Source organism: the organism of the source record quoted next, unplaced genomic scaffold (assembly GCF_019419815.1).
Source record: "Pyrus x bretschneideri cultivar Hongxiangsu unplaced genomic scaffold, Pyrus_bretschneideri_v1 Contig9, whole genome shotgun sequence".
Lineage (NCBI taxonomy): Eukaryota > Viridiplantae > Streptophyta > Magnoliopsida > Rosales > Rosaceae > Pyrus > Pyrus x bretschneideri.
In genome coordinates, this window is record NW_025999831.1 from 94811 (window position 1) to 117853 (window position 23043).

The 23043-nt window shown below is 35.9% G+C and overlaps 3 protein-coding genes and 1 pseudogene across 4 annotated transcripts; 1 reads left to right on the plus strand and 3 right to left on the minus strand.

The window, feature by feature from the left end:
• Positions 1 to 2686: 2686 nt before the first annotated feature.
• On the minus strand, positions 2687 to 8426 carry LOC103944381 (FH protein interacting protein FIP2). Its single transcript, XM_009354823.3, has 11 exons — positions 8255 to 8426; positions 7603 to 7712; positions 6999 to 7133; positions 6098 to 6250; positions 5613 to 5696; positions 5399 to 5445; positions 5236 to 5309; positions 4957 to 5015; positions 4704 to 4763; positions 3503 to 3583; positions 2687 to 2910 (listed from the first exon to the last, which is right to left on the minus strand). The coding sequence occupies exons 1-11, from the start codon at positions 8298 to 8300 to the stop codon at positions 2857 to 2859; spliced, it is 903 nt and encodes a 300-aa protein (XP_009353098.2). The 5' UTR covers positions 8301 to 8426; the 3' UTR covers positions 2687 to 2856.
• Positions 8427 to 10428: 2002 nt separating this feature from the next.
• Positions 10429 to 15445, plus strand: LOC103944446. The gene is made up of 10 exons (XM_048576643.1): positions 10429 to 10715; positions 11122 to 11386; positions 11651 to 11752; positions 11953 to 12122; positions 12285 to 12418; positions 12526 to 12703; positions 12947 to 13520; positions 13674 to 13786; positions 13890 to 14133; positions 14432 to 15445. Exons 1-10 carry the CDS (start codon positions 10429 to 10431, stop codon positions 14663 to 14665), a joined length of 2301 nt encoding a protein of 766 aa, XP_048432600.1. The 3' UTR covers positions 14666 to 15445.
• A 1155-nt stretch (positions 15446 to 16600) lies between these two features.
• On the minus strand, positions 16601 to 17564 carry LOC103944378 (annotated as a pseudogene).
• Positions 17565 to 18882: 1318 nt separating this feature from the next.
• Positions 18883 to 23037, minus strand: LOC103944377 (protein XAP5 CIRCADIAN TIMEKEEPER). Of its 2 annotated transcripts, none has more exons than XM_009354822.3 (13): positions 22881 to 23037; positions 22203 to 22428; positions 21884 to 21949; positions 21706 to 21770; positions 21481 to 21593; positions 21036 to 21114; positions 20850 to 20926; positions 20704 to 20765; positions 20465 to 20596; positions 20308 to 20361; positions 20104 to 20169; positions 19848 to 19922; positions 18883 to 19150 (listed from the first exon to the last, which is right to left on the minus strand). In XM_009354822.3, exons 2-13 carry the CDS (start codon positions 22371 to 22373, stop codon positions 19100 to 19102), a joined length of 1011 nt encoding a protein of 336 aa, XP_009353097.2. In that variant the 5' UTR covers positions 22374 to 22428; positions 22881 to 23037; the 3' UTR covers positions 18883 to 19099. The 2 variants fall into 2 exon arrangements, with proteins under 2 accessions (XP_009353097.2, XP_048432317.1); XM_048576360.1 differs by having other exon boundaries at positions 22203 to 22507; positions 22881 to 23018.
• Between the last annotated feature and the right edge of the window lie 6 nt (positions 23038 to 23043).

Genomic DNA, 23043 nt, shown 5'->3' on the forward strand with positions numbered 1-23043 from the left:
CGGATGTCGGTAAATCATTTTTTATTTATTTTTATTTTTTAATATGAGTATTTCTACATCAAAGTCGACTCTGTCCTGTATCTGGAATTACGGATCGATCCTTGCTCGCGATGTCGACCGACATAACATCAAAACCTCCCAATCTTCCTCGTTGCGGTCAAGGAAGGGTGTCGACTGCAGAGATTAATAGACATAGGAGAAAAACTTGAGTCGAGATGACAAATAAATTCGTAATTATTTATGTAATTTGATTTTATTTGGTGTGAGAGCTATTTTAGTTGGATAATCATATAAACATCCTTACCAAATGTTTTTATAATTAAAGACTTAGGAGATCCAAGTTCAATTTCTCTTCAATTACCTAAGAATCGTAGACCATAGTGCACACGGATTCGAAAATACGGGCCATTTGAGAGAGAGGGAGAGAGAGAGGGAGATATTAAGGCGTGCATTGTGTAATGAGCCAGTGTGATAGAATAATAAGAGTCGCATGATTTAAATTGAATTGTCTAAATATTTGGATCATTCTGCTTCGGATGCATAAATCCGGAAATGGATTTCATTCCATATGTGAAGGTAAATATAATAAAAATTGTTTATGGAGAAAAGATGATTGAAGAAATTAAGATATATTTGGATCATTCTGCTTCGGATGCATAAATCCGGAGATGAATTTCATTCCATATGTGAAGGTAAATATAATAAAAATTGTTTATGGAGAAAGGAAGATCGAAGAAATTAAGATATGGAGATGTACAAAAAGATAATATCTTCATCCTTTTGGCAACACTTGGATAAGCAAGAATCTTGAAGCATGGAGAAGGAGTAGATTGAGGCAGACACCCCGCTCTACGATGGCCACAGAACACAAGTTCACGTGCTTGCAGCTGCCTGACACTTGGTTCTCTTTAAAGCTTCAACTACGACTCCTCACATAACGCCATATTCAATACGATAATGCATCACTAGCGTTAGTATATAGTATTTGAACGTAATTATGTCTATTTATCGTACATCGTACGATCAATTTTCGTTAAGTACTATTTATATTTAATTTTACATTTTAAATTTAAAATAATTTTTACCTGCACAATTACGGATTTTCCGAATCCTCCTTTTCGCATGTAGTTTGACAAAGTCATGTGAATCTAATCAAACTTCTCTGTTTCAGTGATTGACACGTGTACGGTCAACAACTTGCCGACAGATTTGAGAAGCCCACCCATTTCTAAGAATCGATATGCCACCGACCTTTTTACTTAGATATTTTATTTTCAGAGGCAGATTGTCTGCCCCCAATACCATGTCATTTCCATCGTATCCTATATTGTACGGTTACGATTAAACCACATCAACATTTTATATTAATTTTTTAATAAATATAATAAGACAAAAAATAATAGAAATATAAAATATTAACATGACTTAATCGTGACCGCACAAATAAAAAATGATATGAAGGGCATTGTAAAAGAAGGGTAGACAATCTACCTTCTTTATTTTCAATCTTCTCATCATCCTATAACGTAACATCTTATCTATTTGACGTAACATCTTATCTATTTTGGTCGAACATTATTTCAACATAGCAATTATTTTTTTTTAGGACCAACTGGTGGCTTTACCTTAGTAATGCATTCTTTTGAAGGCCAGAAGACTCACACATTTTCGTTCGACATACTTCTTGAGTGCGTCACCGATTGCACACTCTTGTGAGTATCTCTTTCATTATGTGCAATCAGAACCGAAAGACACTAACATGTGGTGAAACTTATCTTTCTTGCTTTCTTTTTTACCACATGAATTACATTATGGGTCCACGATTTATGCCAAACCGCATCATTGTCCTCTACCCAAACTAAGCCAACATCTTCTACTGACTTGTCTATTCCCACTCACTCCTTATGTGCGACATGAATGTGATGCCCCTTGGTAAAAAAACAAAAAATTAGGATTTAAGCCTCTATGACAAGTGGCCCTTTACCATATGAATGGAAATATGCTGAATCATTGCATGATAGAGTAAGTTCAAATCCCGTCAATGACTAATCTAACATTTAATATAACAAAATATATCGTTTGACCCAAAAAAATTAAATAAAATAAATAAAATAAAAGGCCCTCCATGATGAAGTTTGTTGAGATTTAGATTCAAAATTGAAAATTTTGCTAACTCTCCGCTAATTGTTAGCACATGAATCTCACATGTGATGCTAAAAAGATAATGTTAGCCTCACATGTACACTTCACATGCTAACAATTAACAAAAAGTTTTGTTTTAGCCTCATATGTGTGGCTCACGTCCTAATAATTAACAGAGAGTTGACTGAATTTTTAATTTTGAGCCTAAATCCTAATAAACTCCACCATAAGGGCTTAAATCCTAGTTTTTTTCACCACATAGACTATATTCCGACTACCTTGTTACCACGAGAACTAATAATTCAATTAGGCCACACCTAAATGATGGCCTATCTGTACAACCTAATGGAGTCGGCCTATCCAAGATGAGCTCGGTCCACACATATTCGTTAGACGGAGAACTTATTATACACAAACAAATTGGACAATACCTTGTAAAATTGGGGAAATGTTGGGAGACGGAAGACGAAGGATAAAATAAAAAGAAAACTAATGAAAAGAACTTGAAAATTTTGAGTTTTAATGATAAGAACAAAATAAAAGGTAAAGTGAATAGTATCAAGTTTGACTTTTTAGTGTAAAAATATGGTTTTTCGTTAAAGTGAACAGTACCGTGGGCTTTTCGTTAAAACTCCCTAAAATAAATGTGTTATTATACACAAACAGAATTACAAACCTCCACAGTATGTAAAAATACCACCATATCATTCAATTTCATCTGGTTGCTCCAAGCAAATTTGCACCATCAAGCTTTGCACCTTCCAAATGCTGTTCAAAACATAAAATTAGAGTTACATCCTCAACTCCATGCCAACAGAAAGGGCCTATTCAGTTGACACACCTATCAACTATCCTACCAACAGAAGGGTCATTCTCTGTGCTGCAATTTCTCCACTGGAATGTTACGGTAATGCACGTATACCGGACATCCGAATTTCAATTCAAGGGAGGAAAGTAAATCCTAAACTCATTGTCTAGTTTTAGTGACTTAGGGGCCACCAGTAACCTTTTTGTTTGTTGCTTTTCCTTTTCATTTTTTTTTTCTCCGGTTAGAGAAAGATAGGAAATACATGGACGAATAGAGAGATGAAAAGGGACAGTGGGAGGAGTGAAGGAAAAATCCAGGAGAATGAATGACATAAAAACACCCTTTCTCCCATATACATATCCACTCATCACCCTTATTTATATCTCCCTTTCTCCTATATATATATATATCCTCTCTATCCCTAAGAAAAAAATGGAAACTAAAAGCCAAAAACGAGAAAATACCAAACCCGCCCTTATTCAATACATTTTTTGGTTCTGAAAACAATAATCAAAGTAGAAGTTAAAAAATGCTTTGATCAGTTTTCATTACCGTATCTCGAAGATTCACTTGACGTAAATAAGCTCGTTGAAGGTTTGCATCCTTCAAATTGGTGTTACTCAACTTGGCACCCTAGCATGCAAAGAGACAAACCAAACAAATAAATTAAGGAAGGAGAGGGAGATATGTTTATTTTCATTTAAGATTCATTTCTTGGAACAATAATGCATTATAAGATGAACTGCAAGATTATTTTCTGTAAAATTCAATTCGTTTTTATGCAAACATGGGGTCTGACTGAAGGCATTCCTAATCACATAATAAAATACAAGAAATAAGCAAACCAAATAGGTGTTACACTTGATCTCCCATAATTGAGACCTCCTAATTCTCAGATTGCAATGAAACTCATCCAATTCCAACTATATAAGTTCCCTAAAAGAATGTAAGATATCACTTGCATAATTGTAGTAAGGTTTTTTAGTAGTTTAAAATTATCAAACTTTTTTCTTATCAGGTTGAAATGGGTTACCCGCGGGTTCTAAACGTGTGATCCGAGAACGACCCGAGTAGTTAACGTTTTGAGCTGAAACCTGTTATTTTTGTGTCGTTTCAGGTCGGGTTAACAGGTCATGTAAGAAATTGCCAGGTCTACTTGCATTATTTTCTACTTTACTAAGTAACAGAAGATCTCAATAGATCGAAAGTAGAAGATAATTCAACGGATATCTCACATTGTTTTTTATGTTCATTTAACACTAGATTTTCACTACCAGCATTTATTATGTTCATTTAAACATGAAAGACCTATTCACCGCAAAGTGATCCAACCTTCAATGTTACGGATCTTTCTAAATTATCTCCCTTCCCTAAAGGCGAAACAAACCAAGAAATGAAAGAACCTATCCTTCATTATTATAGCAGACCAAACAAAGCATTAGAAAAAGGCTCAATGTTTCACCAAATTGGTAGAAAATGAAGACTATTTTCATGGTATTTTTTCCTAGTAAAAGAAAGAGCCAGATATCTCCCTTCTATTGCAATGTGTTAGCAAGCCCGTGAAGATATGTCCCAGAAAATTTAGAATTCTGATAAAATATGTAATATGGCAATTCATACGCATTTTTAGAAGTCAAAAAAGATATTGAGTTCTCAAAATGAATTTATAGGAATTCTTATAATCTCTTAAGCATAAGATTCATACTTCAGACTAAGTTTTTTTTTATCTTTTGACACACAACCTCCACTTTACCTTCAAATTTGCTCCTTCGAGAATAGCTCCCTCTAAATTGGCATTTGTAAGATCAGCATTCTGAAAAATTAAGAGCAAGAAGATAATGCATCTCAATCCGTAAGTACCAAATCCTGAGCCTTTCATTAATTGACGTAATATGCGCATCTCAAACAAACAGTTACTATCTCATTAATGGATGTTCTAAAAAACCAAAAGGGGACCAACTACTCAGAAACAAGTGAACTATATTCCAATTGAAAAAATGCAGAACCTGTAGATGTGCAGAACGCAGGTCTGCCTGGCAGAAGCTAGAATCGATCAAGCATGCATCTGCAAGAGAGACGGAACACGATTAAAAGGAAAATTAATATTCTTAACTCTTGGTAAACAAGAGAGACAAGCTAAATCCATTTTAGAAAAAGTTAAAACAAAATATTTGAAAGTTTACATGAACAGAAACATATGCCAAGGAATATAAGGCAACATTATGAAGGAACTAACAAATAAAATAGTAAAACATTATTAGAAATCAGAATGCAGAAAAGTTTGCCTTGTAGATTTGCACTCTTAAGATCAGCACCAGGCAACAAAGCTCCACGGAGATTTGCCCCAGTAAATTCACATCTTTCCTAGGCAAAATATAAATGCATTAATCAGGCAACCCATTAATAATGTAATATCATCACTAATTGGAAATTTATTAGATTTCATACTCCCGCAAAGTTGCATTGTGAAAGATGGCACCCTCAGCATCGGCCTCCTGTGACAAAATATAAAAGCCTCAATAGTCATGTGCTGATCTTATAAAAGAAACGAAAAACATATATGCCGATGAAAAATACAGTGAGACTTTCTAACAAAATAAAATATGTAGAAACAGCAGTTGATCTTAACAGACCAGACATACCATGTATAAATAAAGCTTACCTTGAACTTAGCACACTGAAGATTTGCACGTGAAAAAAAGACGTTTTTCAAACATGCATAGCTGAAGTCAACAAATGACAAGTCCTGCAATTTCATGGATCAAGTAAGATCACAACGTCAGAGACACGGTATCAAATAGATGGATTATCAAGCATCTTTCACCATCCAAACATTATTTCATTTAAATTCATAGAAGGTTCAAATAATTCATCAATGCTTACTTTTATGTAAGCAACTGGTTTCAACATGCTAAAGGAAATTTTGATTCTTAAATCTTAAAACAGATTGTAATAGATGTTGATTAGCAAATTCAAAATAATTTTTGGTAAAATGGAAATGTTTAGATCTCTTAGGGGCTTCATTATGTTCCTGTAATTCTGAAGCTAGATGTTCTAAACGGAAATAGCTTCTTGAAACCGAATTTTACAAGGCACAAATTGAATTCTGATTTACTATTTTTCAGAACTGAGAACCTGAGAAATTACCAATTTGGAAAGGTCAAGGCCAGAAAGATTGACACCTCGAAACCGCACTTTGTCAGACTGTATACACTTGATGATATCAGTACGTGTTAGTTCTGTTAACTCTTCATACTCCCTCTTCTTATTTAGAACAGCATTTATTCCATCCATCAGCCCCTGAAAATTGTTTAAAAATTTCACAACATTGTTTGATGAAAGATGACTGTCAATAAACTCCACTACTTCAACATAGTTAAGAGATACAAGAAAATGTTTCATCCAAGTTGAATAGTTGCAAAGCTAATACTTTATATCTAGGGACTTGTTTCGACATTCTGGAAATATAATCAGTTTATGTTATTAGACTGTGAATCTGAACCATTAACTACTTTGATCATTGCTTCAATATATAGTCCAGCTTCACAGTAAGGAAATTAAGATTCCTATGTTGCAGAAAAAAAAAAAAAAAAAAAAAAAAAAAAAAGAATATTACCCATATATTGCACATGCACTTTCAAATGTAATTTTAATAATAATGAGCTATCAGAAACCAACATTCATAACATTGTGCACTTGAGCTCACTGCATAGAGTTAATGTAAATAGGCCAAATGACCAGGATAAAAAGACATGTTGGTAACCAATACATTGCTCCCTTGAACCACCTGTGATTCAAAACAAAAGGATTATCATTACAATTTACACGCATGGAATAAGGCCCTTTAAAGAGATCCATGCATCTGCTTTTCTGCTGCACTACTCTCTTTCAAGCCTAGTGTACCATTTTACCACAACTAGGACATTTTTTAATCCATCGGTTAAATTCACAGAACAAAAATTCACTATCTGAGTAAACTACAGTGCAGCCCATTGATAACGATAATAAATAAGAGTAAATGAATATAAAAACGTAAAACCACACTCACAAGAAGTTGATAGTATTCAGCCTCTCTAAGTAGTTCTGAATATATTGAATCTTTTAATGTGGGAACAACGCCATCTCTCAACCAATTAAGGATGTGCCGAAAATGTTTGCCATCCCTATCTAGAAACACATATCCCTACAAAAAAGCCCGGGAGCAGATTATCATTATACAAATTGAAAAGAACATTTCATTCATAATTACACAACAATAAATACATTATAAATTAGATTCATGTCCAACTATTTAGGATTGTTACTTGAATCCTAAGCCTTGATTCGATCCTATATGGATCATATTTTCAAACAAATCACAGCATACTGTATTTTTCCTAATTACTTCCATGCCATCTCCTTTCGTAGCACTACCCTCTGTTTTGATTAAGTCACTCTTCCTAACCAGCACATTCACTGGCCTTCACTGGAACACGTCTAGGCCACCATAGATGGTTCTCTCTATGTCTCCACTCAGTGACATTTCAGCCTTCTTATACATGATCATTCAAGTACATAAATAATTATCTAACATCTGGTCAGGTTGTAGTGGGGAAATCAATAGTCACAATGGAAAACTGTTTAAAATGTGTCTCAAAGGCAGAAGTTTATACCTTTTCGGCATCTTGACATAGACTATGGCGACCGCTGAACATTGCAGCAAGCATTGAATCGGGCTCACGATGAGTCAAAGTATCAATAGTAGTACAAAATTTCTTTCCTCCTGGTAACAAACAAAGAACGTATCCAAATCATGTAGCTAATCCTCGAGTTCTATTAAACTACACCATAATAATAAGTTTCAAACAAAACCACTTCAAGAGCTAAATTGGAGAAGAAAAGACTCCCCATTGATGCACTTGTCATGCTCTAATGATTCGTAGTTGTGAAATTTCTTTGGTGTCATTTTCTCATTACGAAGTAAGATGGATTTTAATATAAAGTACTGGGTTTGAAGTGGTTTTTCCCTAAAATGTAATATTATCAAGACTTATAAGTTAAAAGTCCAATTTTGAATTTTTGACAACTGCAATCAGTCACACATGCACAAACACACAGATTGCACTAATTGCCTTACCAAAACATTCAATTGGTTTTACTTATATTGCTTGCATTTTCTCAGCAAATGAAAATGTAGGGTTTCAAATTCCATTTGAGAGCGATCAAATCGATCCAACAACAAATTTTCTACTGTAAAAAACAGAAAATTGAAATTAAACTGGATTGGATTACAATAGAGAGAGAGAAGAAAGGGAGGTGACTGACCGATGTTAAGGCGAATCAGAGAGGAGGAATCGGAGTCCTTCGTCATTGATTTGGGGGCTCCGATTTGGGAATCAGCAGGAGCATGTACTTCAAAGCTCGGAGCTTTGTGTTTACGTTTCGGTTTTCCGAATTTATGAAATTCTAGGTTCGAGTTTTGCAACTCTTCTTTTACTTGCCAAGCGAGAAATAGAATAAAGATTTTTTTTTTTTTTTCCTTCTTCTCTTCTTAATTTTACTTATTTATTAAAATTAAAATTAAAACAATTCCTAACAAAAATTAAGTTTAAAACATAAAAATGGAAAATGTAGGTCTCATTCCCTATTGTGTTTTTTTTTTTTTTTTAACAATTAGTGGTACGAGAGAGAAAGTGAGGAAAATGGAAATAATTTCAACAAGTTTTGTTTAATTAAAAATTCATGATGGTTTTATCTATCTCAATTAGTGGTTTTTTAACAATTGTTTTTTAACAAGTGAATTATGGTTTTTTAACAATTAGTGGTTTTTTAACAATGGTTTTTTAACAAGTGGTTTTTTAACAATGGTTCTTTCATGAATTATGCATTTTAACAATTAGTGGTTTTTTAACAATGGTTTTTTTAACAATTAGTGGTTATTTCCATTGAAGACATTTTTTTAACAATGGTTTATGAGAAATGAATTCATGATGGTTTTTTAACAATTAGTGGTACGAGAGAGAAAGTGAAGACATTTTTTAACTTTAATTAATTTCCTCAACTTTAGCTCAAATTGAAGTAATGATTCTTTAATTAAAAATTCATGATCATTAGTTTTTTTAACTTATCATGGTCATTTATGTCATCTCCATTAAAACTTCTATAAAAATAAGTCACGTGTCACGTAAATGAGGCCCAAATATGGAAATCTAAATGAGGAAATTGTAGAAATAGTCTATCGACTATAACCCAATTGAAGTAATGGTCTATCAATTTTAACTCAATTATAGCAATGATTCTCCCAACACTCGTTTTGACAAAGTTGACGAAAATGACCATAGCTACACATTTTGAGGAGTTAAAGGACCAATGGTCATAGATTTTTAATTGAATGACTATTGTGCAAATTTGGTTAAAATTGATAGATCATTGTTACAATTCTCTTTTTTCTCTAATGTTGACAAGAGATTAGTTTCAACTGGTTTTTTATGTAGTTACTTTATACAAAAATAACTACTCATTTTGGCCCACTCCACAATGTATTACACTGTTTAATTGTTAATTAGGTCCTTCTTGGAGGATATTCCTAATAGAACAAGCTCACTAAACTTGTTTATCGATATTATATTGTTTATTGAAAATAGTGTGTTTATTTTGGTCAGACTTAAATAACTAAACACTTTTCGTCCGATTAAAGTTTTCTAGAAATGATTTTGAATGAAAACCTAAAGACAAACAACACCCGTCATACATTATGAAGGTAGGCAAGCATCTCCAAATGAGATGTTAAAATATCTAAATAAGCAATAAAGATAATAAAAGACAATAGAATGTTTTCCAACCGAGAAGCCAAAGCTGATGTGGTATGACATAGAATGACATATCTCCCTCTTGTACCAGCTTCAAATTTTTTTAATTAATTATTAGATTTTTTTTGTTAATTTTTTTATTGGATTAAAGCATTGCCTTTTAATTTATTTTCATTATACCTTTGTATTTAGGGTTGTGATTTTCACACACCCTTAACTACTTTTCGCACACTCCTCCATATTTTTTAGTACTTAATTGGTATCCTACTATTTAATCTTCCATATATACCCCTCCCTATTTAATCTTTCATTAATTACCATCAACAAGTAGGAAGGGTATATATGGAAGATTAAATAGTAGGATATCAATTAAGTATTAAAAAATAGAAACGGGTGTGGGAAAAGTAGTTAAGGGCGTGTGAAAATCACAAACCCTTATTTATTTTCTTTCATTATTAATGCAAAGAAAATAAATATGATTTTTTATTTTATATTTAAAATTTAACATATCACGTGAAGAGAAAAACTTTAAAGCTGTCAAATTTAAATTTTATATTTAAAATTTGACAGCTCATTTAGAAATGGTCTTAATAACTTAATTACCAACTAGTTAGCAATGGAGTTGAATAGGGCCAAGAGTGTGGTTGGTTTCTAATTCTGGATAATTGGGCCCAAATAGACCCAGAAGTTATGGAAAGACAGCCCAAGTCAGCCTCAGTGAAACGAGCACTGTGCAACACTTGGGTGGAACAGCAACTGCTGCATGGCCAGCCAAACGTGGCAGTTCCATGCATAAACACATCTCAGCCTCTGCCTCTCCATCTCCTTGTCCTTCCTCCTTCCTCCTTCCTCCCTATTGAAACCAAACAATCTTCTGGTCTAATTTCTCTGCAGATCTGCAACAAAACAACAATGTCCACAATGAGGTTGAAGCATCTGTCATCCATTGCAAACGACGTCGTTCAAAAATGCGCTTTGTAAGTCCATCATATATAATATGCAATTCATGTATATAGAATCCATGTTGTTCAAATCCATGTTTACTATATATTGTTCTTCATATGTTCTTCATATGAGGAACAATATACGGTAAACATATTTGTTGTTCTTCATATGCAGTCTCCTGTGCACCTGCAAATATTGTTATTCAATTTGTTGTTCAAATCCATGTTTACCATATATTTTTATATATCGATGAGTGTCTTTTTTATACAAATCACTATTCTACTTTAAACTACCATAAACCGCGCATGTCGAGGGCACAGGAGAGAGCACAACTGCTGTAGCCAAACCAATGGGGCTACGTCTACATCGTGTGTATATGCATGCTTCGCGATTAAATCCTATTATGTGGTTATATAATTAATATTATATTACGTGCAGGAAACTGGAAACTCCGGTGGATAAATTGGTGGAGGAATTTGAAACTACATGGAAGACGGATGAAACGGTGCCGGTTGGTGCTAATAACAACAGTAATAGTTATGGGAGGAAATTGGTAGAATTTTGCAGTGCCAAGGCTCTGCAGAGTAGTGACATGTGCAAAACCATTGAGGAAAAGATTGCCAATGGATATTTTAGCCGCTTCACTTTCGACATGATGCTCGCTTGGGAGATGCCTACCTCCGCCGACGAAGAATCTTTTGAGGTAATTAACTATGTTCGTTGTTTCCTTTGATACAAACGGTGATTTCGCTAAGCCACATGATGATGTTGAAGTGAAAAGTTTGGTATTGAATTTCTCCACCGTATTTACCCTATAATACATTCAAACATAGCTTTTTGGTTTTTACTTATGCATCCCAGGTACGAAACTCCCACTCTCCTAAATTATTCTATTAGTTTTGATTCCCTCTCATTCTCTTAATAATAATATATTTTTTTTAAATGTCACGTTTTTGGGGTTTTGCAGGAGTGCATAGCGAAGGAGAAAGAAGAGAAAAAATTACCTGGAAAATTTCGTTCGGAGCAAGATGACGTCCCTTTGTTCTATTCAGACCTCATGCCACTTCTTGTAAGCTATATCATTTCTTAAGATTTAATTTCATTTTGTAATTTCGTTCCGAGATACGTACATAGAGAGATGAAAAGTTGGACTGAACTAAGTTATAGGTTAAAGTAATGGTCGTTGCTCGAACCCTAACTTAATTTTGTTCCTCGTTGCAGTCACAATTATGTTTTGTTTCTATTCATTCTTCACCTACTATCTGGCAGGTTGATAACGAGAAAGATGTTGGAGAAGATGCATTTGTTTGGATGGGGTCGCTGGTTCCACTAGTTACAGATGTTGTCAATGGGAGATTTACCTTTGAAACTTTAACGGCGTCTACAGGAAACCGGCTCCATTTTCCATCCTACGACAAATATTTAAAGGAAATTGATAGGTGATGCATCTATAACCATATATTTCATTTGTATGATGCGTTGACGCATGCCCAATAAGCAGCTAATATTGTTGGAGACGCTCTTTAATACCTTAGTTGAACCTTCCATTTAGAATAATAACAAGTTACAACTTTTCCCTTTGTACTGTTTTGATTTTATAGATGTATAAAACATTTGGTAAAACATGCAAAACCGAAGGGTGCGGAGCTTGCAGATGACGAATTCATTTTACATGTCGAGGGAACTGCTAGCACACAGCGAGTAGTGCGCCACATTGGAGGAACAAGTTGGCCTGGTTTGTTTAGAAAAGAGAACATTGATCATCTCAATCTTATATGTAGTTTCTGTTCCCCATAATTAAGCAATCGATTTGATATGGCTAGCCATGCATCGGTATTTCAGGTAGGCTTACATTAACAAATTACGCACTCTATTTCGAGGCTTCTGGAGTATTAACGTATGAAGATGCTCTTAAAATACACCTTACAAAGGATGTGGAGCAAACAGTGAAGCCAGCCTCAACAGGGCCATGGGGTGCTCCACTTTTTGACAAGGCTATAATTTACGAGTCTCCTGAATTGTAAGGACATATACTCCGCACTGCATTCATATTTTAGTCTAACCCAAAGCACCAAATAGCTAATCGATCTGTGTCTCGCTTGTTTAGAAACTAGTATTAGACACACTGAAAAACCAAAATCTTCGCTAGGGTTTCTAGTCCTCCTGATGCCACATCGACCAAACAGAAACACAACTACACGAAGTTCGGTAGAAACTTGATATTGTTGTTATAGATTTATGATTTGTTTCACCAAATTTGTAGATCAGAGGGGATTGTTCTGGAGTTCCCTGAGATAACAAGCTCTACAAGGCGTGACCATTGGCTTGCCCTCTCCAAGGAGATTATGCTGATGCATCGTTTCCTAGCAAAGTATGAGATAAATTGTCCTATACAAGCATGGGAGATGCATTCAAGGACAATCCTAGCAATAACAAGGCTCCATGCAGCAAGAGAAATGCTGAGAATATCACCCCCTCCACCAACAAGATTCTTAATTTTTTCTTTGTTCGATGAGATACCGAAGGGAGATTATGTCCTGGAAGAGCTTGCAGAGAGTCTTAAAAAGGGAAACAGCGGGCATCCATGCAGTGCTAGTTCAATCCTAAGGAGCATGAACTTGTCAGAGTCAATGGTCATCTCAAGTTTAGGTCAAGAGACAGAAGTAGGCAGCAGCGAAAGTGCAACCCCAACTCCAAGCGGTCAAGTCGAAGACAGTTCCTTACTAGAAACAGCAATTAATCAAGCAAGAGAGGAAGAAAAGGAAATGGCTATTGCCAAAGCTACCACAAAGGAACTTAAAGAGGAGGGAATCAGTGAAAGTGCTACTACCTTTTTGGCAAGTATCTAACCCCGTCTATATCACTCTAGAGCAACTTCCATCTATCCAACGGCGGAAATATCCTTGTTTATATTAAGCTTAATTTTCCTCCGCACATGTACCTTCGCAGACATCCTCACTACAATCATCTGACTTCGTTTTATTGTGTAGGAGCTACTAAGGCCCCTTAGGAATTCAGTGCCTTGGTTTGAAGAAGTACTCGCATGGGAAAGACCGTCAACCACTCTCACGGTGGTTGCTGTGGTTTTAGTAGTCACCTATCAGTAAGTCTCGTTTCTCTATCTAGCTGCAGTGCTACGTAAGCTTAATAAAATTCGAAGTTGGTGAATGAGACTTTGTTAAAAATAATTTCTTCCTGATATGCAGGGAGTGGGTTGGCAAAGCAATAGCCGCTTTCTTCATTTCGCTTGTTGCGAAGATGGTTAGAGCAAGACGGCAAAGACTTGATATAAAATGCAATGAGATAGTCGTGTGCACCGCCTCGGACCAGAGTACAATAGAAAGCATAGTGTCCGCTCAACATGGAATGCAAACTGTGCATGAGATGGTGCAGATAGCAAATGTTTCGATATTGAAGTTGTGGTCCATATATATTTCGAAGGCTCGCAAGGTATTTATTTAAGGAAAATTAATAAAAAGAGTTTGAAAATTTTGAGTTTTAACGATAAGGATAAAATAAAAAGTAAAGTGAATAGTACGGGAAGCTTTTTGTTAAAATTCCCATTTATTTATGCAGCCAAGCTATATATTCACTTCTACAACTCACTATGTGCACAACATTAGTAGCAAGAGTCGAAAATACTCGTAATTTCGAGGCTCAAATGTCGCAATGCTTATGTCCTGCCGACTTTTTTCATGCATATAAGAGATTGATCAATCCAATTAACAAACTTTAATTGTTGTTACAGCATGCAAATGTGGCGATGGCGTTGTTGAGTGCGATCGCAATATTTTTGGCGGTGGTTCCGGTGAAGTTCATTATAATGGCAGCCATAGTTTGTTGCTTCTCTTCGACATTGGCATCAAGAATAGGTATGAGTAAGGGAGAGAACCAAAGCAACAGACGACTAAGAGAATGGTGGGATTCAATTCCAGTCATTCCTGTCCGTGTTGTCGAGACTCGAGAGTCCAAGACAGACTAAATAAGTCTGCTTCCGACTGCAACTGCCCGAAATAGTTTCCGTTGCGCTTCTGCATCCGGTTTGTCGTGGATTCCCCGATTTCTTTTCGACATTGCGGTAAATGCATACAGAAGAAGGGTAGCTTGCATGTGTGGCCATGTGTAAATAAATATCATCATCAAGACCTATAGATTATAAATGAATGTTGTTATTGTCATACTTTCTTTACAGAAAAACTGGTAATGTTAATAATAATTGGAGTATCAGTCTCCGAATTTTAGTCAAACTGTGAGTTTCGGTCTCTCAGCTGAGTATTGGTCCTTGAATTTGTCATAATGTGGGGCAATGGTTTTTTTGGATAACAGCATTACAACTTTCATCTAAATTAAGTGTTTAAAGCGGCAATAAGGGACAAAAGTTCTACTGAAGTTAATTGAAGTGACCATTGTTTCGCGTTGTTACAAGTTCAGGGTCTAATACTCACGGATTTTCTCTTCGTTCTCATCGTTCAAGTTTTTTGCCGACCATTCTGCTCTTTCTGGTGATTAAAGATGAACTACAGCAGTCAACTGATCCACATGTATGTGAAACCTTCGAGTTCGAACCAAAGAGAATACTAAGTTTAGAGCAAGAGGATCTGTCATGTCATGTCAAAAGCGAAGTATTCTGCCTTCCATTAAGTTTAACGAGCTTTCCCTCTATTCTGAATAAGAGTCGCTTGCCGTCCATCCCATATCGTTTCTTGCTACTCGCTACTTCAGCACCATTTTCCTACATTCTTACCTTCTCCAGGTCCGGAAGATCTGTAAACAATCCAAAACCGGGGGTTAAAAAACCGTGAGAAAGAGATGCAGATGCAACACTTTTAACATTTCCAACACCCTTCATATGACTCACTCTAATTCGTTCAACCACCGACTGAAACCAGTGTCCTAAATGGCATCGCTAGGGTTTCTTCTTTTTCAAGGACAAATTGACGATGGATGGTAACTTGAGAGTAACAGAGAAGTTGTTGTAAACTTGTAGTTTTTAAAATGCAGACTCATATATTTTATCTTTTAGGACTCTTGACGACAAACAAACTTCAAACACAATAAGAAGAAATGTCAAATGTACTGAAAATCTACAAATTATGGCTTGAAAGAAATCAACTTGACAGTTCATGTGCCTCGCTATGCGTATATATTATCAAGTGAGTCTGCAAACAGAGGATGCTGCCACTGGCTTGCTGTTTAAGCCACACATTATCTTAGTAAAAGAAACTTTGCGGAACTCTTCATAAGGACTCAGCAGCAAAAATTACCAAATGCACATACTTCTATAAGATTAACTGTGACTAACATTACCAACGGACAGAGAGGAAAAATACACTTACAGAGCATTCCGTCGTCATCGCTGCTTCCCCCATCTTGACCAACATACTGCAAAAGTACAAAATCCATTTTACCTGATTAGGTGAAGTTAATCCATTACTCTAAATGATACAGGGTGTCATATTTACCGCATCATGATCATCATCGGAGGCCAAATCAGCTGAAAAATACCAAACAAAAGTTGAGCCAGATCCAGGAAAATCTCTCTCCAAAACTATACTGAATTTGCAGGCACATGATACTTAAGATTGTGTCGAATTAAAAACAGCAATCATGCCCAACTGGCATTCCCCAGGCCAACCATGGCATTTCGTATTAACAATAACAGTGCGGGTAGCATAAAGACACCTACTGCGCATTTTGGGACCTCATGAATTTGGAAAATGATTCCTGACAACTTTAAAAAGTCAAATTAAACCTAAATAGCACAATTACAAACCAAATTAATCCTAAAACCGCAACAAGAAATCTGAATGTTACCTAAATAACCGTGTAAATTTCTTTAACAAACGTAAACACCACCGTTCGGAAAATATCCTAATATACTGTGTATTCTGTGGAAAATTTTATCAGCTATACTTGCCTTAGTGTAGATACTTGCCCCATTGGATTCTACATATACTGAAAAAGATGGCAACTGTTGAATCTTCGCTTGCCCTTTTACCAGCTACTTGAAACGTTTGGCCTCCCTCTGCTACTCTGATAATCTTTAAATAGGGACAAGGTCCCAAGGAGCTCAGTTTTATGTACACGCCATAGTGAGCGGACGAAATCACCAGATAGTCCTGCTTCTCTCCTTTCGATCACTCACTGCTTGGACAAACAACAAAAAGCGCATGAATGAGAATACTTGCCAAACTAGAGCCTTTACACGGACTCATTTATCTTAATATGTTTGATCCAAATTCCAGATAGTTCACAAGCTATCAACTTTATGCCACCTTGTGCTCATTTCTTCACATTCCATCCTAAATAACCTTTCCTATCCAAAAATTCATTTAGGTGGTTCGCTATTCACCTCAAAATCACAAATTGGTAAGACAAAATCATAACCAGACGAACCCCATCAATCAAAACATGATCAAATTTCGAAAAATAAACCAATACCAAACAAAAAGCTAAAACAAAACAACCCAATTTATAAAAATCGAAACTTGACGAACAAAAACAAGTTACAAGTCTCACCTTCCTCGTCCTCGTCACACCATTTGTTCCAATCAACCTTAATGTAGGGCGCCGGCTTCTCTTCCGTCTTCAGCAACCGCTTCCACCAACCTCTCTGCTCCTTCTGGATCGAGCAGAGAATGTTCCGAACCCAGTTCGGGTTTTGCAGCCGTCGGGGGTTATTGGACCGTACAGTTCCAGAGTGAAGTGAAAGGGCTCGCCTTGGACTCCCACGGCGGAGAAGCTGAAATATCCACAGGCTCGCACTTGACGGTGGTGTCTTTGGCATCCGGTAGCGCCACCGTCAGGTACACCTTGTTGGAGCGCTGCGCCCACAGAACCTCCGGCTGCCGACTGGTCCCACCGCAAAACACAACCAAAAATTAATCAAACTGAAATCTTTTAGAGAGAGAGAGAGAGAGAGAGAGAGAGATTGAGGGGAAAGAAGGAGGACCTCATTTCAGAGCGTCGCTGTGGGCCGGGGGAAGGCACAGATCAGGTGTACTGGGTACTGTAAGACCTGGTTCCGAAGAGATTCTGAAAAAAAAGCTGGTATAAAAAAAAAATGGAGTTATTTTTATTTTTGTGTTTGTTAAACATTCAGTTTCAACTTTTCTTCGTAGTTTTGAGTGAAAAAAAGTCAAAAACAAAAATCTGCAAAACCTAGCTTTGAAAAACCGGTTTTTTTTCATATTTGTTTTACATAAAAGTTTACCAAACACTATAATACTTTCTTTTTTTTTTCAAAAATATTTTACAAAAAAGGTTTACCAAACACTCTGTTGCTTTATTTCATAACTTCTTATTCTCACATCACAACAGCTTTTTTTTAAAGCACAGTAATACCAAATGAACCCTAATAACAGCGAGCACAAGGCAACAAGGAAATGGAGAATTTTGACATAAACCCTCCACAGTCAAACCTATGTAGAAGGAATGTTCCAAAAAAAGTCAACCTTTTTTCTTCTTGAGCTGTAAAATTGTAAATCTGCAGTCCGGAGTGGTTCGTAATTAGATGGTTAAAAACTCATATTCGAGATTTTGTGTTCGAATCTTTGTTGTTATGGTATAAAAACTACAGATCAACCTATCATGTGTCCAAAAAAAAAAATGGCATTTCGAGGTTGAGTGTGGAGAGATTTTTAGTATGTTGAAAATATGACACAGTATGTTAAATGTCAAAATTTGATTGAAAGTTTTTTTGAAAGTATTGAACCACTTAAATTATGATAGTGTAATATGTCGTATTTTCGACACATTGAAAATTTCTCGATATCCTGTTAGGCTCTTCGAAAATTAGACGGGAGGAACTTAAACAAAATAGTAGGCTCGTTAAAACAAAAATTAACTGAGCTAACCAATTCGTGGCCTACTACAGTCTAATAATTCTCTCTCCCCGTGTAATTTTGGGATACATCACATTCCACTCTTATGGACTATAAATGACGAGTTCAATACCTTAAAAATTCATATAACTAGCCAATTGTGTGACTTTGACCATTTTATTCTCCAATATTGCTGTATGTAAAAAATGACTAGTCGACTAATAAAGTTTGTAAGCAGCCCGTACCTTTTTACCAAAAAAATCCTTAATCTTTCAGGAACGTTACCATTTCTAAAAGCATAAGCACAACGTATGCCATCTCAAACATCTCCACAGAACCTAAAAGAAACTAAATAGCAAATGAACGAAGCTCCAAATGCTTGTAACAGATTTCGTTACAGTTCCGATTAAGGTGTATACAATCTGCTAACAACATTCTGTTAGTCTGATCTCTTTTTCGACCACTAAGTGAAAGGGAAAAAAAATAAGGACCTGCAGTAACTGAACCTCAACCCTTTAACTGTGCAGCATACGGGGAACAACTCGCAACTGCATTCAATTCAGTCTCCCATGTCTGTGAATTGTGATAACGAATCAGTCCCCGTGGATTGTGTAACGCTCCCATTTCTTCGTTGGATCATATATCTGCCATAAGAAAAAAGATAAAACGGGTGACTAAAAAGAACGCTAAAGATAGTAGACAAGTACCCAATAGTGGAGTATCTCTCTAAACAGAAACATCAAGGAACTTAAAACAGGAAACATCGATACTGGAACATTACAAGAGAAATGATGCAAACTTTGAAGGAAACATCACAAGAGGTTTATGCACTTTTTAGGTGGATATATTGTCACTCAAAAACCAAAAGTGAACATCCCATATTGCTATAAAAGAATAAAGAAGCACGAAGCTCATCTGCAAGTCTTATGTTTGATTTTGGCTACTCAAGTATATTAAACACATCTTATATACTTGGATGAAGTAGCAAAAAAGGTAGGCAATGATCCCATTGAAATAGAGAGGTTAGAGAATTAAACCCCGCTCCCATACTCAAACTTATTTACCGCCCATGCTGGTGGACACAATAATGTTATCCCACTTAAAATTAAAATTTATCAGCAATATTCAGATATTGGTTTCACTACATATACAGAAATTGCATACTCAAAAGCATTGTAGTTAATGCTCAAGATAAACAAGTTGTAGAATGGCAAGCAGTATACCACACTATCAATCCTGTCTGGAGTGAAAAGGCGAAAGGGGCACTTTGCTATACATATTATATATGGCACACATCTAAGAATAGAGAGTGAGAGAGGGAGTCAGAGAGAAAGAGGGTACCTCCCATCTGGAAGCAGGGAAAATATGCTTGTTCTTCTCATACCAATGCCTCTCAACAACCTTCCCAGCATGAGACTGCCACAAAAATAAAAGCAAAGATATAAGAATACGAAGGGAGCCATGTCATTACCAGAAATAGATACCTGAAAAGTATAAGCAAGCATACTCAAGCCATGGTAATGCTCGTCTTTCATTTCTTTAGTATTGGAAACTTTCTATGTAATAGAGGATTACTAATAATGAATCGACAATGTACCTCATCCTTCTCTATTGTAGCATCAGCAATTGTTCGCACATCCTCATGCACATCAAAATGAAAAAGCTATACAAAATACAACAGAATATCGTAATGAGTTACTATCAATGAGCACATCCTACAATAATATTTCAGACAAACTTAACCTTAATACAATTTTTCCCAAATGACGGAAGAAGAACAACAAGAAATATTGAACATTACCGGTCCACTTTTGCCCCTAGCCTTGTTTACAATTAGCTCATAGAAACTATGCTGCTGTACTTCCACAATCATGACACAAGTAATGGGAAATTAATTAGCATTTATTCAGTAAAGTTTCTACCAGGCAAATGCATTACTAACAGTTGTTTTTGCTTACATGTGGAATGATAAGATCTTCTTTTACATATAGCAAATTCTCCACTGAGGTGGTTCGCACCTCTCGAAACTCAGGTGCAAGTTGCTGTTGAACAGCCTTAAGGAAATCTCCGATTTTATCACCCTTCTTTACCTGAATGGAAATAAACAGAATATGAAAATAATAGAAAAGACGATAGTTTCAATTTTAAAAGAGGAATCATGAAGGGAAAACAAATGCAAGTCGAGCATGTTACTTGCCTGTAGCACTCTCCTATGCCCAGTTCCATCCCAATAGCTGTAAGTAATTTGAAGTGACTCCCCTGAAAAAACACGGTAAAAGTTTCTTTCAAAACTTCTTACTGGAAAAGGAGAAAAACAGAGAAAAATTAGAAAAGCAAAATTACTTCTTATTTTATCCTGCTCAGTCTGCCACTGCTTCCGCAACCTTTCACGCTCAGCTTGTTCCTCTGCCTCCCGCTCACTGAAATAAATCCATAGCACCTCTTAAGTTCAAATGTTAGACCCAACAAGAATCAAATAAGAGCGAGGGATATAAAAGTTTGTGAAAGAAAAATAGAAAAATATTACACCTATCTGGCAGAAAGCTGGTCTCCACTGTAGGATCTTTCCCAAGTCTACCACACCGTAATCTTGTAGCCTCCGTGCTTTCTGTAGAAAAAGCATATAATCAAAATGAAAGAACAAGAATCAGTATTAATTTCTAATAGGCATCCACAAAAACACCAGATAAGAATACCCTTAAGTGACCACTAAATCATCAAGTATCTAAATATATGCTCTCGTCAAAAATTAGAATGGACGCTTCTATACAAGAAAGTTGCAATATATATCAGTCTAGATCTACACCTAAAGTTCATCAGGGGAGAACGTGTCAAATAAAATGGTGAAAAGAAATGCCAAATCAATCTACAAAATTCCAAATCCAAACAATAAACTTCAGTGACGGTCAGTCAACTTAAGGCACTGCATAACCAGAATAATAATTATTAATTCTTTAAGGAGAGAAGTTCTTACTATTTTCTCCACCTTCCTCTTCAATTCCATCCTCAACTTCATCTGCAAAGGACAATCGAGAACTCCCCTTTATCTTCCTCTTCTTTCGCTTTTGTAATTGGAGTTCCTCCTCCCTGAATTATAAAAGGAAAAACAATATTAGACTGTTGCAGACATTGACAAACATAAACACTTTCAAATGTTCATAAGTCAAACAGCAACAGAGTCCTCAGTTACGAAACTCACTCTTGCTGTAGCTTCTGAAGTTTCTCCTTCTCTTCCTCCTCATATTTGTTCTTAATATTTTCTTTCTACAACATAAATCGACAGTACAAGCACCGCATTTTAACCATTTTATGCTTCCATTAGTATAAGTAAATTTAAAATAAATAAAAAAACAATGCTAGTGTTTTATTATATTCACCTTCTCCACATACTGCTCCCTTGTGACCAGACCAATGGTTTCTTTCTTAAATGCCGTCTCAAGAATCTGAAATATCAAACGAGAAAATCGTTAATCAATGAATAAAATTTTGTCCATACAAAACTTGGTATCTTTATCTATTTCAGCACATCCATTTGGTACCATATAAATCATAAGGACAAGAAGAAAAAACTGAATGAATACTTGCACAGTTTTCATGCTTATCATTCATTGGTAAAACAGAGATAACTGACACTGAAGTATATGCGCATGGGGAAACCTTAAAACCCTAGATATGAGTTCGGTTTCAAAGACAAACCTCAGAAGTACTTGATCCGAATTGGAGGAGACCCGGCTGGCCGTTATCGGAGGCCGACTTGCTTTTGAGCTCATTAATTTTCTGGCGCTCGGCTTCTCTTTGCTTCTCGAGTCTTCGAATCCTCACGGCATCTTGAGCCGTGCCCACATATCCGTCTCCCATACCCGACATCTTTTCCTCTCTCTGTATTCAAACCCCTACCCCTCCTGGTATCCCTTACTTTGAACTGATAAAATACATTAAGGTTAATAATTTGGGTTCTTGATCAAAACAACTCCTCAGCATAAACCTACTAGAAATCTGACCTGTATTATTAAAAAATTCCGTAATTTAGTTTAAATCATTGGGAATTTCAGCATAAAATTAACAGCTTTTTAGCACTCAAGGATTATAAATTTGAGAAATTCCATGCTCAGAGCTTGAAATTTGGGAAATTACAACTTGTGTGATTAGGAAAATGTATTTATTTAAATGTCAATTAGAAGTTAGCCACTCAAAGCTCAAATATTTGTTTGCCCTAAACAAGGAAGCAGGACTGACTGCAAATCATAAAAACTCGCTCACGAATGCATTTTTCTCAAGAAATCCGCACTCTTAAACCTCAATTAGCAAAAATTAAGCCATAATTTAATCCTAAATTAACAGAAAACAATCAATGATTGAAAGATGGTGAAATACCTGGGTGCGTAGAAACGAATTGAGGAGGAAGAAGATGAGACGAAAGAAGAATCCGAATGAGAAAAAGGAGGGAAAAGAAAATTAGAAGGAGGTGAAGGTGGTTGGGAAGAGAAGGGGGGAGTCGTCGGAGATGGGGAGTCATTTTAAGTAGGTTACGTGGCGA

Bases quoted from the DNA above. Each gene is read 5' to 3' on its own strand.
- LOC103944381 (XM_009354823.3), bottom strand. From the start codon at position 8,300: ATGACGAAGGACTCCGATTCCTCCTCTCTGATTCGCCTTAACATCG. The intron at 7,713-8,254 runs GTCAGTCACCTC...GTTTGTTACCAG, and splicing joins TCTGATTCGCCTTAACATCG to GAGGAAAGAAATTTTGTACT. The intron at 5,016-5,235 runs GCAAACTTTTCT...TCTCTCTTGCAG, and splicing joins TAAGAGTGCAAATCTACAAG to ATGCATGCTTGATCGATTCT.
- LOC103944446 (XM_048576643.1), top strand. From the start codon at position 10,429: ATGGAAAGACAGCCCAAGTCAGCCTCAGTGAAACGAGCACTGTGCAAC. The intron at 12,419-12,525 runs GTTTGTTTAGAA...TCGGTATTTCAG, and splicing joins TGGAGGAACAAGTTGGCCTG to GTAGGCTTACATTAACAAAT. The intron at 12,704-12,946 runs GTAAGGACATAT...CCAAATTTGTAG, and splicing joins ATTTACGAGTCTCCTGAATT to ATCAGAGGGGATTGTTCTGG.
- LOC103944377 (XM_009354822.3), bottom strand. From the start codon at position 22,373: ATGTCGGGTATGGGAGACGGATATGTGGGCACGGCTCAAGATGCCGTG. The intron at 20,766-20,849 runs GTAATTTTGCTT...GTGTTTTTTCAG, and splicing joins TGAGCAGGATAAAATAAGAA to GGGAGTCACTTCAAATTACT. The intron at 19,151-19,847 runs GTACCCTCTTTC...TTCTTATGGCAG, and splicing joins TCCCTGCTTCCAGATGGGAG to ATATATGATCCAACGAAGAA.